This window comes from Microtus oregoni, unplaced genomic scaffold (assembly GCF_018167655.1).
Source record: "Microtus oregoni isolate MIOR12 unplaced genomic scaffold, Mior012 000008F_ref0000371, whole genome shotgun sequence".
In the NCBI taxonomy this organism is placed as follows: domain Eukaryota; kingdom Metazoa; phylum Chordata; class Mammalia; order Rodentia; family Cricetidae; genus Microtus; species Microtus oregoni.
Window position 1 is genome coordinate 58,060,654 of NW_024543067.1, and position 18,441 is coordinate 58,079,094.

General features: G+C 44.2%; 1 protein-coding gene across 2 annotated transcripts in view; it reads right to left on the reverse strand.

Annotated features, from left to right (window-relative positions):
- LOC121451665 (tubulin-specific chaperone cofactor E-like protein) overlaps nt 1-18,441 on the reverse strand; it is a 144,650-nt gene that overhangs the window by 17,560 nt on the left and 108,649 nt on the right. For both annotated transcript variants that reach the window (XM_041657361.1, XM_041657362.1), the window contains 3 exons: nt 12,498-13,059; nt 5,954-6,153; nt 1,635-2,018 (listed from right to left, as the gene is read on the reverse strand). In XM_041657361.1, coding sequence (XP_041513295.1) covers nt 1,635-2,018; nt 5,954-6,153; nt 12,498-13,059 — 1,146 coding nt within the window. The remainder of the gene's footprint in view (nt 1-1,634; nt 2,019-5,953; nt 6,154-12,497; nt 13,060-18,441) is intronic.

Sequence of the window (18,441 nt, forward strand, 5' to 3'; positions counted from 1 at the left end):
CCACCCCTGCCCCAGAGTTTACGAATATACACTTATCCCGCGGTTTCCAGAAAGGAAGCCAACTCTAGGAATAGAAAAGTTAAGAGGGAAGAAAACATTAGAACAGTACGCCTTCCTTTAATGGATAGATTTCTGTGTTAAACTTTCCCCAGCATCTACCAGTTACTGAAAATGACATCATAATCTTGTTCTAAGGAGAGTCCAACATGGTTACAATGGATCTTGGGATAGCTGCCACGTTTATTGCTTTCTTATTTATAATGTGCAAACCTCAGGTCTTCCCTGCTGTCTCATAAACACGGTATTTTCTGCATTTGTCATTTTCCTGGTCTATAAAATGTCTTAGCCTTTGGGATTAGATATAATGTGTTTTTCCTGTGCTTACAAATGTGATTACAAAATCAATTGGATTCCCCCCCCAACCCTTAGTTATTAGTAATGTTCCATAAAAAAAAAAAAGATGGCTTTAAAAAAATCCTGCCTTTTCTTTTGACTGGCTTGGGGTATTACTTAGCAGTGCTGTCTGTGTGGCTCTCCTGAGGGTCACTTTCACCTCGTCCTGTGTTCCTACCAGCGCAGCTGTGTCCCTGCAGGCCATTTTGCCAGAGGAATTAGAGTGTCAAAACCAGCTGCAGCTTTCCCGGAAGTTTAAAGCCGGTAGTAAAACCCGGATTCTTCCCTTTAAGTTTGCAAAAAGTCGGTCTCTTCCCTGGCACTATATGCCAAGCTATTTGATGACTCCTTAAATAAAAGTTCATTCAATGCTAGATTTAGCTGAGCTGGTAGTGGAAGGCCAATGAAAGGCCCAATGTTCCAGAACATGTACACGGGGCTCTTCTCCTCACATCCCCACCTTGTACCTGAGCTCACTGTAATGGAGCCTGGCTTCATCTTTTGGGTCAACCTAATGTGGCCAGTCTGGTATAGCTGCAGACCGGGGCCCAATAGTTCATTATTTTCCTACGTGGAATGAGTAACGGCATTTAAACCAAATATTCGTTTTGTGGGGGGTGAGTGGGCCCTTCACATGTGTTTATATACAGGTCTTAGATTTAAAATTTTTAACAGCCAAGGCAATGACCATAGGAAGAATCAACCTAAGATAAATTTGACATTTTCTTTCAGTTGGAACATCATCATGGGGCTGCCGGTGGAGGCGGCTGCTCTCCTTGGCTTTATTCGCATCATTGTTTTTATAGGTAAATAAACACCTGCCATCTCTGTTTAGGGAATGCGTGGCAGAAATGAGGGTTGGTCTTAGTATAAGTGGGCAACGTCAAGAATAATTGTAAAGGCTCTTAAGATTTAATGAGATGCCTTTTGGAAATTAATCCAGAGTAAAAGCTGACTTATCTACCATTTTATCACCTGGAGCCCAGTTGCCAGCCTGCTGTCAATACAGCCTGAGACACTAAGTTTCCTGCAAGGCCTTTAAAAGCATGGGTAACAAAGGCAATGGCCTATTCTTATGCCCGCAGAAGTTTCGGGCTTCAACTCTCTAAAATGTGGCCATGTGTGTAGGATACTTGGAGCAATCCCTTATTACCCTTCAACTCAGTTATTTGGGATAAACTACAACGAACAGCCCACTATTAAAGCCCCGGCTCCCTTGGAACATTTCTTAAGAATCAAACCTTGACAGTATTGCGGTCATTGATGAGAATCTGCTCTTCGTTGATGTAGAAATAGACAGGGGAGATGATGGTGAGGTTGGGAGAGGACCACTTGTCAAAGTTGATGATGAGCTGGAAGGAGATGTCCGGCAGCTTCTGGCAGATGGTGGATAGCACGAAGGCGCAGTTGGCCGGGAAGCGCAGGAAGGCACCATCGAAGGTGCGGAAGACGCCACCCCCTGCCGCTAAGCAGTAGGAGGTCTTGGTGCTGAAGCAGCCACGCACCCCACTGCGCAGGGCACACTCCTCATCTGACTTGCACTGGCGTGGGTCGCACTGGATCAGGTTGCGCCTGAAGCAGCGGCAGCGCCTCGTGCAGTCTCCATTCCAGAACAGCTGCTTGGGCTGGAAGAGAAGTGCCATTGGAGTTAAACTGAGACCTCAGATTGCCCTGGAGACCCCAGAGCCCAGCCTAGCCTCCCTTTCACAGCGCTGGTGTTTCACTAGAGAGTGGAAGGGAGGCTGCCTGGATTCAAACACATATCCCTTTGATGCAATTCAGAGGCCAAAGAATACGCAATTTAGATTTTATTGGTTTCAATCAAGAACTCTGAACCTCTATGGCTGGGGTTGTTGAACTAATCAGAGCCTACCCGAATGTGCAGCCAGCTGTTAGAGGAGGTAGGTGAAGAGGAAAAATGCGTTGTAGATTTTCTTAAGCCTGAGAATCATGCTTCTAAGAAATATAGGCTCCCCTTTAAGATGAAATTTAAATTCACTCGGGAATGGAAGACCGGTGCTTTAAATCTCAACCCTCAAAAGAAAATGATAATCAACTCCTATGAGCAGCCATTTCACCATTTCCCCATTCGGAGCTCTTCCCTCACTCCAGCCTGCTTCTGATTTGCCTCTACTGCAAGCGCCTCCATTTCCCGGGGCTCTAAAGGTGACGTGTCCAGCCAACACCTAGGTCTTTTTCTTTTCTTCTATGAAAAGAAAGCTCTAGGATCAGGTCACTCGCCAGTCAGTCCCAGCCCTATCACCCTATATACTCCATCTGGGGATCATCACTAACTCCCATAGTGAGTTTGCTCGTCTGAAGTGGGGATCCTAATCACATCTCACAGGGCAGGCAGTTGTGAAGGTCAAACTAAACACGACGTGTAAAGCACATTTCCCGGCATCAAGTAACAACCCGATATATGCTCACCGCTGTTAGTTTTACACAAGAGCCTCTCAGCCTCCTTCAGAGGCTTTATACAAAATCATTTAAATGCCTATGCCACGAGGTCTCCTCACGGATGAGACACTGGTTTAGATTCTTCTTCAGATGGGCAGCAATCTGCAGACACAATCCTACTTGATAGAGTTTATAGCCTTAACCTTGTACTTGCTCTAGATTGGGAATGTTGGGGAACAATCATGGCCGTCTACGTGGGAGGACCACAATAAGTAGACGATGAGAGAAAGGGCTAGGCAATGCCTTTCCGGCTGACCATCCCTTGTCATATGTACTATGAATAAGAGGAGTTTGGATTTGGGAGCTTTTCAGACTTAGGAGTAATTGCACATATATGATGAGCTATCTTGGGAAGAGGACCCATGTTCAAACATAAAATTCATTTTATGTTTCATATATTCATTCTACATTTAGCCTGATAATTTCATATGATATTTTACATATCTTGTGTCAAAGTTTCATAGAGTGATTTTTTTTTTTTTTTTGCCTATAGCATCAGGTCAGTGCTCAAAGGACTTTATATTCTGTAGCATTTTGTATTTCAGATTTTTGGATCAGAGATGCGTAATTTATATCAATTTGGCAGACATAAAAGATGTCTTAAGATGCACAAAGGGGCCGATGATTCTCTCGGGTCCCTGTTTTCTTCTTTCACTACAGATTTCACGATACCCTGAGACTGACTGATTGCGACTCAGATTCAAGGGTGAGCAGAGGGCAAGCTCTTCCAACCAGTGTGTCATTCATCCTCCAAGTGAAGACATCAGGAGCCAGGTCCCCGCTCCTCCTAGATCTGTAACACATCCCGGGTCCCAGAAGCCTCACGAACTGGCTTCATTTCTCTTATCAGATTTATACAATAATTGAGTGCTTGGCCTGGCCTCTGTTTGATAAGAACACAGACTTTACATTGGTGGGAAGGAAAAGATAACCTGATGTTTGTAGATATGATCAGGGGTAAATAATTCATCCACAGAAGAACTTGATTGCGAAACCAGCACCAAGGGGAGTGACTGGCCCCATGCTGCTTTCTTTACCTTAATTAGACAGCTGGGTGATTACCCTACATGCTAATGACTAGATGTGTTCTCTCTTTATTTCCAGAGAAATCTGCTGTATAAACAAGCCTCCGAGCTTGTTTGAATTGAAGCAAATGGATGTGGATTATTTGTTCTGTGACTTTGTCACTTCCCGGATAGAAGCTGTTGTCAAAACCCACTGACTTTCCGATGAAAAACCAGATAATAATGTTGATAGAACTAATAGCTGCCGAGGGTTGTTATGAGACTTTCTGGGGGAGTCCAAGTGTTCTATATGCATCATTTACTAACATGTCTGGATCTTTTCTTTTATTTACTAAATGTTTCTCAAGAGAATAAGAGCCACCACCTTAACAACAGCAGTACCAATCACTGAAGGACTGGATGCCCGGTGCCAGGCTGGGTAACTAGCGTGGGGCATATGGATGACCCTATTGAGAAGCCACAGTCGGCTACATTTCATTCATAGGAGGCAGAAGGTCAGGGAAATGAGACAGTTGGCTCAATGTCATCCTCCAACAGTGAGACAGCCAAGGCAAAGCTCAAATCCTGTTCCCTTCGGCCACGCTGACACTTGGGATCCCTGTGAAAGGGTACATGACACAGCGAATAGACAGACATATTTGGGCCGTCTCCAGGCTAGGAGCAGAGTTTAGAAGTGTGCTCTTTGAGTCTGGAACCTGGTTATAATCGCTCCCCGATGAGGAGAACATGGAAATGATTTTCTTTCTCTGCCTTTCAAATGATCTTCCCAAGAGTTAAGTTGGGTCCTAGTCCTCTGGAGAAGCCCTCTTGCTAATTCTACTATTCTATGCTATGTTCACCCTGTCTTTCAGATATAACCTCCAAATGTCTTTTCCAATGAAAACGAAATTGAGCATAATGCCTACATTTCTATTCTTTTATTTATTCCCCAAATAAAGGCCGCTCAGTCAATCTCAAATGAGTCAAAGCATCTTTACAGAAAGGAGACATTATTTATTTTTGCCTATTCGAGTTCCAGTTCAGACGCTTCAATTAGATTTCTGGCAAGCTTTCCTACCTTCATTTAAAATTGATCTGCTCTGTGGGGCATCATTTTTCACTTGTTGATATGCTATTTTGTAATTGTTCCCATCTTTAAAGCACAATTTTTGTTTCTCTTGCGAATAGGTATTTCTAAGTCCCTTAAGGGAATACACTTCCTTGTCCTCTGAATTGCTACTCAAACAGTGGCTGGCACACGGCCAATGAATGCTCAGCGTGTGGAGTTAACTGTCTGCTCACTCACATGTAAATAAAGATTGCTCTTGAGGCAACAGGACTGGCTGAAGACCTTCTCATCAAGGCTTTCTTTAGTTTGGTGTTATGGAACATTAACTACCAGATGGCTAGAGATGTGCCTCCATGCTAGAACACTCTCCCAACGTGTTTGAGGACCTGAGTTCTATCCCTAGTGCTGCCTCTTCTCCCAAATCTAAATAGTAAAATGATTCAGCAAGCCAGTATGTTTACTTGGGAAATGTGGAAGAGGGGCTTCTTGGTCGGCATTCTGTTTCTGTTCTCCTGCCCCCATCCCGGGAGAAGCAAAAGGTGGGATGAAGCTGAATGACAAATGGCATACGTGTGGGCGCTTCAGTAGCCAGAGAGGGCAGGCCACTCCTCCCAGCCTCCAGCCCCATATTTTCTGCTTAAAAACATCCTTAACGGAGACAGCCACAAATGTCAGATTCACAGCCACTGTATTTCCAAACTAGAGCCCTGTCGGAAGCTTTCAGAGCAAGATTTACAGGGAGGCAGTCAGAAAGGCATGAGAGAGAGGAGGAGGAGGAGGCCTTGCCCATGCAGAGGAGGCAGGAGAGTGAGGCCTGGCTGCAATTCCAAACCTCACAGAGAGCAAAGGCCTCTCCAGAACACCCCTTAACTTCCCAGCTCTGGCGTCAGATCATCTATGCTACAGTAAGCCCCACGTTCGTCAGTCATAACAGAGCAGGAAACCTGGGCAGTTCTGGCTGCCCCCTTGGCCTTGTAGAGAAGCCAGCCAGGTGTGGAGGAAGAGGCCAGCTGCCTCCTATACCCACCTCATAGTATTTGCCATCCGAGTAGCAGCCGCAGTTGTGGGGCAAGATGCAGCTCTTGCCGTTGAGGACGTAGCCCGCGTCACACTGGCAGCCCTCCACACAGTAGTGATTGCAGTCACTCTTCAGGCGGATGGCAGCACAGCGGGGCTGGCAGACGCTCACACAGCTCTCATAGTGGCTGTTGGGAGGGCAGGTGACCGCTGGAACAGAAGGGACTAGTCACAAGGAGCTGTAAATGGTTTTCTCACAGCCTTGCTTAGGGAGGTCGAGGGTGTGGGGCAAGGGAAGAGGTGTGAGGCTTGCCACTCTTCCTCACTCATACCCTTTGACTATGAAAAGCCTCTGCCCAGTTTCTTATCCTCTAAATAACAGTCCAGTGTGCAGAGGGAAGGGACTGGAGTCTCCTCACAGAATCTTCATCCTTTCTTCAGCACTAGCTTTTGCGATCTTTATTGCCTGCCACTGAGAAAACTCACCAGTCAGAACAAATCCCCGCTTGGACTAGAAAAGGCATGCGCACCAGCCCCACATCCTGGGCTTCATTCATATTGATCCCCTTATTCATACCCTGCTTCTCCCAACTGCCCATTCTTCGGGTCCCACTTAGAGAAACATGATGTAGTGTCCTCCTCCTGTTATCAATATCAGTTACCCTCACCTCAGAATCTCTACAGACCCTTACGTCTATCTAAACTGGTGGTTTATATCAGCAAGACTCCCGCGCTATGTAATGTCTGAAAATGTGTGTGTGTGTGTGTGTGTGTGTGTGTGTGTGTGTGTGTGTAAATCAATTACATGCTACTGGTTCTGATTTGCATCTAAAACTGCATCCATGGAAGGTAGAGAAAATACTGGTGAATAACGAAGGTTACGAACAGGTTTCTTAGGATCTCTAAGGTTCAGCTTCTGTGTGTAGATAATGCAGATACCAACAGCACCTAAATTTGTATGCTTAGAAGAGCGCTGGCCATGTAGTGTTCAATAAGTATTAACCAAACATTAAAGCAAGTCTTGCTTGAAGGTTTTATAGATGCTGCCATCTTAATCAATGCATGCTGAAAGCACAACAACCATTCATGTGGAAACGTCTACTCTACAATATATGGACGGTTTGGGGGGGTTATCCTTCATCTAGTGGTAAAGAGGTACCTTTAGAGTGCATAGTCCTAAAAATTTTAAGGCATGGGTATGTTCATATAAGCACTACCATAGTATGGTATCATAGTTTTGAAAAATATTTAGTTCAAAAGATAATATCCTCGTGTCATAGAAAATACAAACTGCCTGAGAGCAATAACTAACAAATTACAGTGGATTCTTGCATAAATCGTCTCTGCACATAGATGCGTGCGCACGCATCTTCACCGCAGCCTTGGCTTTTACATAAATGGGAGCATAATCTACAAACCTCACTGCACATTGCTTTTTAATGACGATATTTCTTCCATTCACTCTCAAATTATTGTCTTTACACAGCTTCAGGGCGTGTGCCTTTTATGTGAATATCATTGTATGTGTAGTTTTGCCCTCATAAATTAGGCTGCAGAATAAGTTCCGAAACGTGGAGTTTTTAAGTCAAAGGATAGGAACCCCTATATTATTGTTGTTACTGCTGCTACCACTGCTTCAGTGCTGGAGATCCAACCCAGGTCTCACACCTGCTAGGTAAGCATTCTACCATTGAGCTATGCTACCAGCCCCTCAAGTGTGTGGCAGATATCCCTGAACTGCGCTGGAAGAGAAGAGAGTGTCCCAATGAACGAACAAGGAGATTCAGTTTCCTGGGGTCTTGATGACTACAACCAAAATTTCTGATTTCTGGAAATGTGGAAAGTTAAAAGAAATCTATTTCTGCTGTTTGTGCATTTAGTTCACATTTCTTTGAGCCTTATTATCTTTTCATTTGTTCATAATCATTTTTCTGTCTCCCGAGAATTGCCTTTTCTCATCCATTACACACTGTGTTGCTGAAGTTCCTTCTTATTAAACTGTAAGTGCTTTTTACAAATTAAAAATGTGCTTTTGTGTGCCGCATGTATTACGAAATACTTATCATTTGTCTCTGACTTTGCTTCTTTTGAAAAAAATTCACTTTTTTAATTATGTTTTTACCATGTAGAGAGGTAAAGATTTTTATGAGGTCAAGTTTATCTGGTTTTCCTCAACAGCTTTGATTGGGGGGGGGGGGACAAACTCCTTTGTTTCATTCAAGTACTTTCGTAATTCAATTTTTTTTTTTTTTTTTTTTTTGGTTTTTCGAGACAGGGTTTCTCTGTGGTTTTGGAGCCTGTCCTGGAACTAGCTCTTGTAGACCAAGCTGGTCTCGAACTCACAGAGATCCACCTGCCTCTGCCTCCCGAGTGCTGGGATTAAAGGCGTGCGCCACCACCGCCCGGCTCGTAATTCAATTTTTAAATGTTTAATCTTTATTATCTCTAGACTGTATGTTGTATCCAGAAGTGAAGGGAAGATTAAACTCTTATTTTTCCCAGAGAGTTTCCCCACCATCTTCTTACAATTTATTAGACAAACCTTCCTTTCCTCAAGCTCTCTGAAACCAGCTTTGCTGTATATCGAATCTATTGATTAGGTGACCAGGTCTTTTGCTGACGTGCTCAGATTTTCACCGGTTTGTCTTTCCATTGCTGCAGTTTATTCTTGTTATCTGCTGCTAGCGAACTTCATCATGAGAAAGTATTGACAGTGAATGTTAGTTTATTAATGTAACATGAATACTATTAGTAGAGAATATTAGTAGTAAAATGTAGCCATTTTCGTATCTCAGAAGGCACTTATTTCTCTTTCTCCATATTTAAGACCTTGGATTCTTCCCTGGCATCCAAACAGCAATGAAAACATGGTGGCTGATCAATAGACACCTGATTGTCAAAATCAAATTTTCAAATTTTAGAAACTGATTTATTGCTCCTCTCCTCCCAAATGTGCTTCTGAGAGCTGGAGAATGATGACTGGTCACATGTGCTGTGTCCAAGAACGTGACTCTTGTTGAGGCCAGAAGACCTATTTAAAATTAAGCCTGGGAGGATGGCAGGGTGCACAGACCCCAAGGAAAAGCAATGGAACAGAATGGAATGGGCGAGCTCTTTGGAATCAGTCTGACCTGACTCCGAACACTGACTCTACCATTAGCTGGCAGGGTCACCTTGCGCAGGTTCCTTATGTTTTCTGAACTCATTTATTTCCTCCCCTATAAAATGGGGGTGATGCTGCAGCTCTCTTACCAAGCAGCTGCTAAAATGAGATCGTTTGGAAGCTGCTAGTTCCTTCTTTCCTTTTCCTTCCTGTGAGTAACAAAGGTGCTTTGTCCTTCCACGATTTGGATGGGGTCGAGGATGGCGGGACTAGTTATAGTAGCTATTCATTTTTAAAAATTAATCTACAGGAGTCTGTTAGATTTGCAGGGGGAATAAGTAAAACAAATCCTTAATGTTTAAACACTGATGAAGGGGAACCCCGAAACGATTATGCTAATCAGTTTTGACCGCTCGTATGCCAAGTGCTTAGGTGGGCATCAGAGAGGCATTGGTTCCTGATGGCCAATAGGGCAAGGCTGCCTCTGTATGCACTTTCCCTCTTCCACAAGTTGCTTTCTTTTTACGCTGCCTACTTTCCAGTTGCCCCTCTAGAAAGCCCACATGCCACACATCTTGAACAGGGCCTGGAAACAGCAAGAATGAAGGAGCACTACAAACGTGTGCCTTTTACTGTGTTCTCACCGTCTTCTCTCCAAGTTCCTCAAGGAGCAACTAAAATTAGCTCACCAGCCTCAGCTGACGGGATTTTAGGTGGGGTTAGTAATTAAGACCATTTATCTCCCATTTTTCCTCCAAGGCCATTTGTTCAACGTGGGTAGAGAGGTTTTCAATGCATTTACAAATAAGATAATTGAGTAATAAATTATCCCATTGATAGGAGCAGCCGATATTGTTGAGAAAAATTGGCATTTTACCTTGTAACCAATAAAACGTATGGGTTGAATGGACAGTTTGGTTTACTCCCACTAAGTCGAAAAAGGTTCACTTTTCCCTGAAAGTGCTGTTCTTATACATAACGTGTGAATGATGCATTGGGTTAATTTTTAGTGGAATGATGACCCCCAACTTCCCAGAGGTCAAAGTCACCTAGGATTCAAAGGACCATGTCAGGCCAGGCTTTTTGTGAATGTCTCACTCAAATTGGAAAGCTAAGCCGCCGGCAACCCTGCCTTGTTTCCCACACCACCCACAAACCATCTTCAAAGGATACGTTTGTCCTCTGGGTCTAGCTTCCCTCTTTCTCACCCATTCACAGCCACCATCCTCCCACCTGTTCCACATCTGGAATCTTTACCCCTGGTTTGAAACGCTGAAACAGGAAAAGCTAAGTCACTCTGCACTGGGAACCTTTCTCTGGGACAAACTTGGGGCAGCTGATCTGTGCAGGGGTGGAATCTAAGGTTAACAGTCTGAATGCCCTGAACAGAAGTCTCTATGACTAGGTTAACCAATGCACACAGAAGTGTAGGAGCAGAACTTTGAAGAGAAAAGAGGACCTGGTCAGGAGGACAGGAGGAAATGGAAACTCTTCTTCATATCTCTCGTCACAGGTCAAGTTCCATCACAGTAACTCTGCCTTCAGACAGAGGGTCCTATGGCTTCCCAGCTCAATTCTTTCTCCTTCCCACAAGTGACAAAAGCTGAGGCCTATTAGTTGAGGGTGAAGTCTTGGTGATGGTAGTTCCTTTAATACCTTACCTTAGTTGTCACAGTTAGACATGATGGCATTTGGCATACATTATACCTGACTGTCCCTCCCTCCGCCCACCCCCGTCCAATTCATTTCAGCCATTCCAGAAAACCAGAGCCAATAAGCAAGGCTCCAGAGAAAGAGCTAGCTCCCTGTGACAGACCTCAAGGAAAAGCAGGCTGAAGCTCCTCATAGAAACCTGCTTTCTCATTCCGTGCCATGCTCAGGTGTCTCTGCCAAGAGCCTGTTTTTCAGACATGGAGGAAGGCAAGCACTCCAGTCCCCCTGCACTGACTCCAGTGAATCCCCAGTAGCCCTCCAGGGCAATCTCCAGATTGCTCTAGGCCCAGGACTTTCATGAGCACATTTGTTTGAAAACACTAGAGGCTGATCTGTCTGGACAGTCATCCACAGACATCTTGTCCGCCACCTTCCTTGCTTGAGAACTGAACGTGGATGATACAGTCTCGGTATCGTTTCCCTCCCCTCTCTCTTCTCCGCACCCCAAACCGTTTCCACCAATTCAATGGCTGTATATGAAATGCAGACTGATCATTAAAACACAATAGCTCTGCATCCAAATCTCCCATTTCCAGGATGAAAATGAGAGTTTGTTCTCTGTGAAGCCTGCTGCACCCTTTATTTAGAGTTCTGAGCATCCAGCATTAATTTGCACTCCTTTTATACAATCAGATCTTTTATACAAAGCAATGTGCTATAGTTAATGAGATTAGGATGGGAAAATAGGATGTAACAGGTTAACTAAAGACCCACGGTGGCTTCATCCTCAACCTTTTCCTACAGGCACCTACTGAATGCCGGCAAGTACTCTAGCTAACTCTTCTCCTATAGTTTATAGTCCACTAGTGTAGCACATGGGTATGGGGTGAGAAGGTCAAATCCCAGCCTTGCCATTGAGACTGACTGTCTAACCTTAGTCAAGTAACTCAACTCCTATGAGTTTCAATTTCATCTTGCCTATTTGGGTTATTGAAAAGAATCAATGAGAAAACATTGATCAGAGTATTTTAGCAGAGGGTTTGACTCACAGCAAGTCATTAATATAATACTACCACCTATCATTTATTGTGTGCTGGGATTCCAATGATTTGATTTTACCCTTTTGATATTACTGTGGATAAATGGTACAGGCAGCATTATAGCTGCTCTTAGGAGAAGAAGCTGAGTACCAGGGAGGAAAGTGAGTGGGTTACACTGATCCTTAAGGACCAAGTTGAGGCTAGAATCCATGACCTCTACTCCCTTTTCTAATGCTCTTAATATTCTACAGTCATGAAGTCAAGACTATATTTATATATGTATATATGTATATGCATATGTATATATGTATAATATAATGTATATATGTATGTGTCAGACAGAATGACATATATAAGGAAGGTATGTAAGTTATCCATGCAATTATGGACCCATGAGGTTCAAGAGTAAATGAACAAACTAACTGTCCAGCTCTTCCCCTGTTAGTCTCTAGGGAGTATCTTATTGTGTACTTTGAATTCAAATGCAGTATGTGGCGTTCTGTGCATTAGATACCTGGTCTTATTCCACTCTCCAAGGCAACCCATCAAATTCATGGTGTTGACCCCTCTCTACAGAGAAAGAAAGGAAACTGTAGGAGGCTACAGCTTCTGTTTGAGATAGAAGACTCGGTCACAAAGTGCATGCCCTGAAGTCACTCTTCTCAATTTGCTCTCACTTCTGTGGAGCTGAGAGATCAGCCTCTCACACCTATCATAAATAAAAAGGAGCAAGCCAGAAAGACAGAAGATGGACTCACTGCAGGATGTGTAGTTCCTCCAGCCGGTCACTGCAATCCCTTGAGTCTGGCAGGTGCTGGCATAGTTTTGGAGCCAGCTGCAGGCTGTCTGCACAGCACCCCCATCAATACAGGAGTCAAACAAACAGTTTTTGTAGAAGAAGGTGGGGTTGACTTTGCTGTGACACTTGGCAAAGCCAGCATTCTGGTTGGGGATGAGGCCACACAGCTGTTGCACTTTGGAGAAACCTTCAACTTTGGCACAGGATGGGCAGCGGTCCCCACAGCCCACCTGGCAGAAGGTGTCTCTCTTCACCCAGCTCTGCCCAAACTCATTGATGCTCAGTGCAAGCAGCCCCATGGGCATCTCCAAGTCATCATCAGGGTTGCCATTGTAGCGTCCACAAAGGCCATAGGTGCTGTTCTGCATACTCCGGGGGAGAGTGATGGACAGGAAGGTTTTCCAGTCATACACGACCTTCAGGCCGAAGTCAGTCTCCACCACCACGTGAAAGCCAAAAGAAAAGATGTTTATCTTCCCTTGTCCTAACTTCAGGGGCAGGTACAAACGCTCATCGTTGACCTGTAAGGGACAGAGAAGAGAAGAGAAAAAGCCCAGTTGGCCCAAGGATTTCTCAGACCTCCTAGTCATCAGTTTCTTGAAGCACACATTCCATAGGTGGCTTGCCCAGGTAGAACATGGACTTTGTATGTAGTGTTGTTTATGCCAGTCAATTCTTATTATTAGGATTTGAACAGACTTAAATGACTATCCTTTGTACACTAATATACCTATTTATTTCGGTGCCTTCTGTTTGTTTATACAGCATTCTTTTCCCCTAGGAGTTCAAATTGTTTTCTCTAAGGTAATGAGAGGGTAATAAAAATTCAATTAACACTGAGAATAAAATACCAAAACTTAGAACTCCTGTGTTTCTATTTCTAGCTCTACGGTGGATTTATTTTAGGCAATCTCCAATGTATTAATTCCATTGGGATTTTTTTTTTTGAGGATGACTTTTGGTTCCTCTACCTGCCACACCACTCGCCACACACCCCCATCTCTCTCATCCTCAGCATTGCTCCTATGCTCCTTCTCCAATAAAGCAAGATTCTCTGAGTCTAAGATCACGGTTAGTAGAATCACTCCCTCACCTGGGCAGGCACAGCATGTCATATTTAGAATTCTCTTATATCTCCTCTAGATCAAACACGTGTACATGATCATTGAGGTATACATCCAAACCTTCCCTTTGATGCAACTGGTTATAGGTACTTCTGTCTTATCTGCAAGATTAGAAGCAACCTAAAGGCAGGAGTCATTATGTCCACCTTCTCCTTACGACCTTCTACACGACTCACAGTTTAGTTTCCCAAATGAACCAAGCACACCATCCTAGCCCACTATCTCCTACGATTCAACTGTGATGTTTTTCCTGGTCCTGGCCAGGACCCTCGTCCCATGCACTGTGGCTGTGGTACAATGATAACACAGATGTCCATAGCCCACACAAAGGCAAGCCCTGGCCAATGAATGGTCCACACTGGTGACTATCTCCATGATATAGGTCATTTTCTGAATATTTAGAATCCTAGTACCTAACGCCAGTCTTTATTTCTTCCTCTAGGCTTTCCCTCACTTTCCTAAGAAGCCCTGTCTCGGGGCTTGCTTCTAAGGAATGTTCCCCCAACACACCAAACAGGTCCTTCCTTTATGTCCTTTCACCCCTCAACACTCAGCTCTGCTTCTATGCATATTTTTCCAGGTAGAATCCATTCATCTAACAGACATCAGTGTGGCAACTACTGTGTGCCAGGCACAGTGCCAGGCTGGGGCAAGGCAAGAGCCTGTTTTCCAGAATATAACAAGGCAAGGACTTGAACAGATAGTGAGACTGTCTGATAGAAGCATTAACACAGGCTCAGATATGCATGGACCTCAGACTCAGCCTGGGTAACAGAATTAGTGGAGCCTACAGAAGACAAATACTCACGTGGAGTCTTAAAGGACACACAAGGGTGGGTGAGGTGAGGAGGAAGGAGCATAGCCAAAGCAAAAGCCCAGACAAGATCAAATAGCTTACTAACAATGAAAGATGATCACACTTTAGTACCGATGAAAAATCAAATGCAACTTTGGGAATAAAAGATGATCTAAAGACAGAGAGGTTGGAAGGACTTCAGTCAAGGATGGTCACGTTTTTAGTGTCCATCAGGCAAAGAGACTGTGACAGAAAGCTTGACCCATGGATGTCAGTCTTTAGGTGAGGGGACATTATCTAAGATCTTAACAGGAGAATTTAAATAGAATAATGAGATCAGAAAACACACTGCACATAAAATAACAAGTAGGAGATCCAGAAAGAAAGATGATCCACAGAGGACTTCTGTTAGAAAGGGAGAAAGGGTCGGAGAGAGCTTGAGGAGTGGGCTTTGATATAGAGTAAGCATGCTTATTGGTGTCAGGGAAAGACCATAGAGAAAGAAGGCTGAAGATACTGGAGGAAGGGAAGAGGGCAGACAGGCCACACCCACAGGTTAAGGACAATGGAAAGGAGAGATGTCTGCATCTAGGCAGGGGAAAAATTGAATCATGAAGAGACAAGATTCCTCAAGGGTGGAGGGAGGACAAAGAAGGTGGAACACAGCTTGCTTCCCAACAGTAAACTTAAAGGCGAAAGTAGGTGGGCCATGTGCAAACACAGACTCTCCCCACCCCCCAGCAGATCACCAGGACAAAAGAGGCCACAGAAGTTCAGAGACACCTTGGAGGCTAATAATCTTGGCCGATGAGTGCAGCTTGCTTGTCTTGTATTATGGGTTCTTTAGTACCTGAAGTCACATGGGAGATACCAACCCAGGGAGGCAAAACAATGCAATTAAACCTTGCACATGCACTGTCAAACAGAACCTTGAAAGAAAGCATAGCCTCCATCTCTAACCAACTCGGATCTCCCTGTCTCTATTGCCCCATGATGCTACCTGTCATAGCCCATTGCCTTGACTCTCTCTGGAAATAAGGAGTGGGAGAATAGGGACCCCAGGGAGAGGAGTTCAGACGGAAGGAAAGCAGGAGGTTGATATTGCCAAAGGGTTTGATGGATGAAGTTAAAGGTGCATCAGAGGGTGAGTAGAAGGCACAAGGATGGTAGTTATCACACATCAGTACTTCCATGCCCAGAGGGAACTGAATCCATCACCCCTGAAGACATCAACTCCCAGGATACTTCAGACCCTTCTGTAATATACTAGCAATCTATTCATGGACTCTAGACACATAGTCTATCAGGCATTTGACCGCATGTGTCAACACATGTTCACAGCTCAATGTGAAATCATAAATTTACTTAAGCATTATGAATTGTTTTGTTATTGTTGTTATAGGTGTGTGTGTGTGTGTGTGTGTGTGTGTGTAACTAATTCAGATGTCAGTCGAACAGATGATGATGTTTTGTGACAATATTAGAGAGATGGACACACCTGCATGACCACCCCCAGGTTACTTGTAAGATGAAGATGCCATGGTAACAATGCTACACCACACAGTTTAGGAAAGAATGAAAAAAAAAATCCACACATACAGAATAGATGCAAATATAGACACGATTGATGATGTTGGTTAAGCCTGTGGATATGAGAGCTGTGGCAGGGAGTCTGATTTTACTGGAGATGAGATCACGTGCTAGCATTTCCATGACAGTTTCCCTCTGTGGGTTTCAGCTCACACCCCACACCCCACTTTCACTTCAGTTCTGCCCTGGTGCTTCCCTGACCAAGATGCTCTCAGCTCATTCTCTGCCTACTAGACAGGCTCCTCCAGGTTTAGATCTGGGTCACCTCTTCCAAGAACCCTTCCCTGAAGTCTAAAGCAGAACATTTTTGTATGCTTCATGATTACCACTGACGTTGACTGTTAGCAGGTCCATTTCTCCCACTAGGCTCTTATGAGGGAAACCATGTTTAATTATTTCTGCTGGGTTTTTTTTTTCATTCTTGATGCCACGTGTAACACATTCCTTGACTGGGGAAATACTTCCTATATAACCATGAGGATCTGGATTCAAATCCCAAGAACACATAGAAGCCTGAACACAATAGTACATGTCCTTTGTCCTGTAGTCCTACAGGAGGGGAGAGGCACAGACAGGAGAATCTACAGATGCTTCTAGCCAGCGGGCCTGGTGAGCTCAGTGAAGAATGAGAGACAGTATCGCAGACAAGGTAGAATTTGAGGACCAACATCCGGACTTGTCCTATGACCTACACAAGCATGCTGTGTGGAATACACAAGCTTTTACTCAAACACATGAATGTGCATGCATACACATACAGCTCTTTTAAATTTTCATCTTTTAGTACAGAGAGGGTTGTTGAACTGAACCATACCAGAGCGAAGCCCCAAAACTAATAAGAGGTTGAGAGAGGGTCCCCCATAGCCCAGCCTGGTCTGTACAGAGCATGTTTGCTCCTAGCTTTATTTGCCGTGTTAATTTTTCCATTGCCTGCAGCACAGTTCAGTGCACACAAAGGTCAGAATCATAGCAGAATCTCATGTCCCAGAGAGTGCCTTCTATATTATCCTCCATTTCTAGGAGCACGGTGGTGGCCTGGGGCTCTGGGCTGCACTTGGTCTTGTACTTTATTTCCCACTGTCACGGTGACAGCCATTATTCTTCAGCTATGGTGACTAATAATAACATCATGAAAAAACAAATGCAAATCACTGAATAAGCAGGTCCTGTAATGCATATTAATAATTCAAAGCAACTGCTAAATCTATCCCATGGGCTCCCAAAGTAAAAAGCCTTTGGTGAATCCCGAACTTGGCCTTCGTGTCAGGAGTTTGAAAGCTATCTGCTCTGTTCCCAGAATGGCACTTAGAAAGAAGGGTCCTGGCCAGGAGTCCTCATGACCCCTTGACCTCCGCATCTTTGATGCTAATTTCTCTCTATCTGCCTCTGTTACGAGTGGAATGTGTACCCCAGGAAGATAATCTGAGGCTATAACTCATGCTACCTGTGAATGTAGCCTAAACTGGGAAACACAGTCTTTAAGGACATAACCAAGATGAGATGAGGTCATGGTGGACTAAGCAGACCCCGCCCACATCCAAGGATGGCTGTCCTTAAAAGGAAAGGGAGATGGGCTGGAGAGATGGCTCAGAGGTTAAGAGCATTGTCTGCCCTTCCAAAGGTCCTGAGTTCAATTCCCGGCAACCACATGGTGGCTCACAACCATCTGTAATGGGGTCTGGTGCCCTCTTCTGGCCTGCAGGCATACTCACAGACAGAATATTGTATACATAATAAATAAATAAATAAATAAATAAATAAATAAATAAATGGAAAGGGAGATATGGATACTGATAAACAGGGTACAGAGAGTCCTTATGGTTCTTATCCATGAGCACATTTCACAAGACCAGGGCAGGGCACGTGCCTGGAAGGCAGCCTGACTCTGTGCGGCTTAGCCCAACAATGGGAGGAAAAGAAAGGAAATGCACAAAGAGAATGGGGAACTAGCTCCTCTGAAGGACAGAGGAGGCATGTCATGTTCGTGAATGTGTTGATTAGTGGTTTTATTGTTTTGTTTGTTTGTTTGTTCATTTTGTTTATTGATTGTCCTGACAACTTGATACAAGCTAGACTCATCTGGGGAGAAGGAACCTCAACTGGAAAAATGCCTCCATCAGATCGTCTACAGGCAAGTCTGTGGTACTTTTTTTTCATTAATGATTGATGTAGGAAGACCCAAACCACTGGAGGCAGGGCTCCCCTGGGCTGGTGGCCCCCGGATTACATAAAACAAAGCAAGCTAAGCAGTGTTCCTCCATGGACTCTTTAGTACCTGCCTTGGCTTCCACTGTTGCCTGTAAAACCAAATCAACCTTTGCTCCCCCAAGTTGCTTTTGGTCACCTCATTTATCACAGCATTTATCTTACCAGTAGTAAGAAAACGAAAACAA